Raw genomic sequence first — 5,848 nt, 5'->3', positions numbered from 1 at the left:
CTGAAGGCAGTACTTTACTTTATATTGCTTCAAAAAGTTGCCTTTTTTTATCTTCAATTTGTTCTGTTTGACTAAGGGGGTGGTGGCCAGTATTTTCTCTAAAAGCTATAGTTACAGGGCAAGAGGCATGTAATGACATGCACTAACAAGGGGACATTTTGAAGCATTTGCAATGACGATGGTCGCCTGACTGAAATGTTCACTGCGCTGCCTGTACTGTGCCTTGAATCTTATGCAGTATGGAATAAAAAACAGAAATCTGTCTTGCACAAGAAACCTCCCACCCTTAATTTTTGATAATGTACCTACAATGTGAGGCAACATACATGGACAAAATCAACATCTCTCCCTATTATTTTATGACATTTTGAAAGCCTTATGCTGAATTTCTCTCATTTACCCATTTCCCAGCATGCCAAGTTTGGCACACACCACACTGAAAGATGCTGAAAATAGTTCTCGGGGCTGCTCACATTGCAATATTTCACCATTAACACAATAAGATCTGTGATCTTAAGAGATGTTTTTCAGCGTACGCTTGCCATTTGGGCTTTTGCTGTCAGGTAGCTTTGATGTTGAATTGTCAAATAACTGCTTAGTTTTGGCATACCTTTGTTGCCATCTCAGATTGCACACTTTGCTTTGTGATGTTCTTGTCAGCATCTCACCCAGCGGCTGTATCTTAATCAGTGTGTCGGGTTAGCATACTAAGCTACCACAGTTAGCTTTGTTGTCACTTTGTCAGCTAGGTCTCATGGTTAGCTTTGTTTATACTACAACACCTACAGGCCTTGTTCATTTGCTGTCACTTATCTCATTTACCAAAGAGAGGGGTAATGGAAAAGGAGACAGTATTTAAGAAAAGGCATACTGTCTGATTTTTAATATGAATGACACCATCACTTTGCTGTAGAAAAGTTGACTTATGAGCTGGCTATGAATTAAACTCATGCCTGTCCTCTTCCTGCTGCTCCTTCCTCCGCCCTCTCCCCCTCCTCTTACCTCCCTCTTCCTCTCTCTCCCTCTCTCTCTCTGACAGAGACAGTGATGGATACAAGGACAGCGACAGCTGAGCTTGGCTGGATATCATTCCCTGCCAATGGGGTAAGAACAATGTGCAAAGGTCTGTGTGTGTGTGTGTGTGTGTGTGTGTGTGTGTGCTGTTGTGGGTATGTGTGTGCACCCTTGGGGAAGGCAGTTTGAGTACACTTTACAGTGCTCCATTAACGAGTCTGTCAAAATCTTAATTACAGCAGCAAGGTGACACCAATTAACCGCTATTGATGCAGAATAGAACTGAGTCCAATAGATCGGCGGAGTGCAGAACACAATGGAACACCAATGCACAGTAGAATAGAATAGAAAAGAAAAGAAAAGAAAAGAAAAGAAAAGAAAAGAAAAGAAAAGAAAAGAATATGAGTCCTCTACCCATATTCTTGGAACCCTTGTAATTTTTAAATGTTGGCCTAATTACTTGGCGGTATATCGGCCTGTTAAGATGGACAACTGTGTGTGTGTGTGTGTGTGTGTGAATGTGTGGGTGTGTGTGAGGCGAGTGGCTCTAATTGTGATGAATGGTTGTCCCTGTGCAGCACAGAACAAGGTAGAGGAGAGAAATAGAGCGAGAGAGGGAGGGGAGTAGAGAGGTAGGGAGAGGGAGAGAGGCAGAACGAGAGGGAGGGAGAGAGAAAGTTTAATTTGTGTCAGGACTCGGTAAACCCATTAATCATTTTAGCTTCTCCTCCTCTCCTCTCCTCTCCTTTCCTCTCTTCCTCTGCTCCCCCTCCTGTCTCCTCCTCTCCTCTCCTCCCTAACCCCCCTCCACATCTCCCCCAGTGGGAGGAGGTGAGCGGCTACGACGAGAACCTCAACACCATCCGGACGTACCAGGTGTGCAACGTGTTCGAGCCCAGCCAGAACAACTGGCTCCTCACCACCTACATCGACCGGCGGGCTGCGCAGCGCGTCTACGTGGAGATCCGCTTCACCGTGCGCGACTGCGCCTCCATCCCCAGCGTCCTGGGCTCCTGCAAGGAGACGTTCAACCTGTACTACCTGGAGACCGACAGGGCCGTGTCGGAGGGCGTCAAAGGGGTGGAGTACTGGGCCAACGCCCCCTTTCTCAAGGTAACGAATGGGAACCCATGCAGCAAATAGAGGCTTGGAATAGAGGTTTTGTAGTTGCGTCACAAATCTCCGAGCAACCATGGAGGTCCACTGGAGAACTGGCTGTGCACAGATAATGACTAAATATATAACAACCAGGCAAGTAAAAGAGACATCTGAAAAGCATTGTTGTAGTGTGGGTGTAAATCCATTCAGTAGCATTATAAGTAAAAGTGAATAGTCTGATGAGGGAGATTTGTTTCCACATTTAGGTTACTGTGATACTGTAAACTGTCATGTTTAGCCCTGGCTCCTTTAACCATAGTCTCTACTCCGAAGCAACGAGCTGTAGCTTGAGAAGAGTCAGGGTTTGTTGGGTTTGTTAGCTAGCTAATTAGCCAGTAGGCTAATTTAGCAGAGCAACTGATGCTAATGCTAGCTACAAGCTACGTAATGTTAGCTATATAAACTAGATGTGTTAACAAAACAGTGATGGTTTGTTAACTAATAAGCTAACATTATAGAAATTGATGAGATGTAGGCCCACCAGTGGAGAAATGATCAGTTCCCAGTCAAAAACAGCACAGAAATTAACAATTTCATACTGTTTAGTTGGAAGTTTAGAAATGCAATCAGCTGTTGTCAGCCATTGCCAACAGTTGACCTCCAATATGGCAGCCAGAGGCTGTATTATGTCACGTCAAAGCCCTCTATAGTACAACAGCCTGCACCAATGTTGTAAATACAGAGCCAAACTGAAAGTGGTTTGTAGTCGTCCATAGCTGCTACCTGCATAACTTTGAGAAACCGGGACCTCAGTATCATTCTGATTTCAGTTCAAAACAGTTTCCTAAGATGTTTTAATATTAATTTGAACTGTGTCATAATATCATAATGTGAAAATTTTGTGCTCGGGTTGCGCAACTTGGGAGAACTTTGCCACCTCCTGCATGTCACCATTCATCAAATGCTTGCTGGGAAAAGGACAGGGGGATACATTTCTGCAAGCATGATTCATTGAATTGTACAGAGAGTTAAAGACAGATAGACAGACTGATAGGTATGGACCAGGACAGATAGATGGGATAAGGGGTTGAGTGCTGGACAACACCCCCTTTGTGAAGAATGGGACAGAGGGATAATTACAAACACAGATGGTTAGATAGATAGCAAGATGGACAGAGAAATTGATAGAGAGATGGACAGACAAGATAAAGATTAGATAAAACCTTAATAATCCCTGCAGAGAAATTGGGCCGTTGCAAATAGTAATAGGATACAGCTAAGAAAAATAGAATGTAAATAATTATAGAGCAAATTTGGAACATGTAAACAAGTGACAATTTCATCATTAATACATATTAAGTAGAAATGTATGGATGTGCAAATAGCAGCAGTAGTAGCAGTGCTTACTGCAACAAAATAGATACACACAGATGGACCAGCACAGATGTAGAGATGGACAGACAGTCAGAGAAATTGTGAGGTGCGTACTTGGAACAGTCAGACAGATGAAACGGTGTCAGATGGGCCTAAAGGAGTGGAATCGGACACCCCCTTTTCCAAGGTAAGACTGAAAGAGACAGACAGACAGATGGATAGAAGTTGGACCAGACAGAAAGCTGGATAGAGCGGTGGCAGAGGGAGAAGGGTTGAGAGCTGAGCCAACTTGTCCTTCCTGATGTGAGGGATGGGAGGAGAGAGAAGACAGAAGAAGTGTTGATGCACAATGTTTTAAGGCGAGCTGCCACAGCTGAGCATGGCAATTTTGGCAGGGATTTGTCAGTTTTGAGATTAGACAGATATTTTGCTTCTATGACTATTGTAGTTTCATAAAGCATACAAAACAATCATCAAAAACAACTGTTAATTTATACTTTTTCATACCAGGTGTGTCAAGGAAACCGAGCATAAAAAAAACTTTAAAGGGCATTTTCTCAAAATGTCATACTCCCTGTATACAAAACACTTTTTTTCCAACTTAACTTGTAGATATGGCCACCAAATTTGACATGCTGCTTCTTAACAAAAATAGCTGATAATTTATTTATAATTTATAATAATATAATTTTTTTTGATACCTTTTGTGATTTCCCGTATCTATTTTATGTTGTATGTATTTTGCATGAAAAAAAATAGCAAAGAAAATCTGAATTATCACCATATACATTATATTTTGTAAATAATTAATAATAAAACTCTGTAAATTATCATCTATTTTAATTATTCAATATTGATATTCATATTAGTTAGAATATTTTAAGATAAATAAGTCAGAATTCAAAAAGTGTTTATATTTTTATCCATATCCAACATATAAAATGTTGTTTCATTACACCATTGTAATGAAAAAGAAAAAATATATAAACATTGATCTTCAATAAATATCAACAACGACACTACAACTACTATGACTAATAATAATATTTTTTCTCTTCTTCCTACTTCCTTTCTTCTGCCTTCATGTCTTTCTCTCTCTGTCAGGTGGACACCATCGCAGCAGATGAGAGTTTCTCCCAGGTGGATTTTGGGGGGAGGCTGATGAAGGTGAACACAGAGGTTCGCAGTTTCGGCCCGCTGTCCCGAGGTAGAGGGTTCCACCTGGCCTTCCAGGACCTGGGGGCTTGCATGTCCCTTCTGGCTGTCAGAGTATTCTACAAGAAATGCCCCAGCGTGGTACAGAACTTTGCCTTTTTCCCAGAGGTATGGACTATAAATAGGTGTGAAACCTCTGGGGCTCTTTACGCCTGGCCTTAACATGCTTGTCCTATTCGGATTGTGTCTAGGTGTGACTTCGCTGGATTACATTTGGACCTGACATCAAAATCTGTCACCAGTGTACAGACTGAAGTTAGATTTATCTGTCCCTTGCAAATATTATTTCCTCTCATAATATTTACATTCCACTAACTGACACCAAACACCTCACCTCACTTCAATTCCCATCCACAAATGTCCTGACAATCTGTTTTTGACAAGTATGTTGCTATCCAAGCTTCCTGCTACCTGTTTCATTTGCCTGCACTACCTGGTTAAATCTGCATGCAAAAGTTTACTGCGATCACCAGGATGCATGTTAATGCCAAATGTAAATGGGGTCAGTGATTACCATTTTTCCACTCACATTAACCAGGAAATGTAATATATACCAGATTTACTTTGGGAAAGGTCTCCATTTAGTGCCCCAATGGTAAATGTGTACATTCACCTAGATATGTACACATTTAACTTGCAGTTGGAAAGTGTACATTTACTGTTTTCCCATATTTACCATATAACATACATCACTGTAGCTGTAAACACTATCCATACTAGCTGCTACTCATTTGTAAAAGCTGTGGCATGTTCACTGAGATAAATGTTAGTGTCAGTTGTATTATATTTGTAATATTTTTAGCCCCGCGACAGCAGGGGCTCTATGGATTGCATGGTCACTCTATTCACCACTTTATGGTCACATGGGTGAAAGTGTGCCGCAGAGAGTTAGATTGCAGACTCTCAATCAAGAGACCAGAGTTTGATTCCCGGCAGAGACACTGCCACAAAATTCAACGTCACAGGGCTGTTAGACTCTTAGTCTTGTTATGTTATTTATCACGTTTATGTCTTTGTATGTAGTGCTACATGTGGAAAACGTCTTTTGTCCAACTATTTGTCTTGATTGCTAAAGATAAATCCCTAAATCAAAATCAGTATCAACTGGCTCCCAAAACTAAAACCCAAGAGAGCGAAGGCTTCATGT

The 5,848-nt window shown here is 41.4% G+C and overlaps 1 protein-coding gene across 3 annotated transcripts in view; it reads left to right on the top strand.

The window, feature by feature from the left end:
- The first annotated feature begins 1,032 nt into the window (after window positions 1-1,032).
- Window positions 1,033-5,848, top strand: part of LOC139925823 (ephrin type-B receptor 1-like) — a 43,472-nt gene continuing 38,656 nt past the window's right edge. For all 3 annotated transcript variants that reach the window (XM_071917314.2, XM_071917313.2, XM_071917311.2), the window contains exons 1-3: window positions 1,033-1,104; window positions 1,837-2,127; window positions 4,591-4,809. In XM_071917314.2, coding sequence (XP_071773415.1) covers window positions 1,048-1,104; window positions 1,837-2,127; window positions 4,591-4,809 — 567 coding nt within the window. In that variant the 5' untranslated portion in view covers window positions 1,033-1,047. The remainder of the gene's footprint in view (window positions 1,105-1,836; window positions 2,128-4,590; window positions 4,810-5,848) is intronic.

The sequence above is a fragment of the Centroberyx gerrardi genome, chromosome 9 (genome assembly GCF_048128805.1).
Source record: "Centroberyx gerrardi isolate f3 chromosome 9, fCenGer3.hap1.cur.20231027, whole genome shotgun sequence".
Lineage (NCBI taxonomy): Eukaryota > Metazoa > Chordata > Actinopteri > Beryciformes > Berycidae > Centroberyx > Centroberyx gerrardi.
This window is presented reverse-complemented; position numbering and strand designations above follow the sequence as displayed.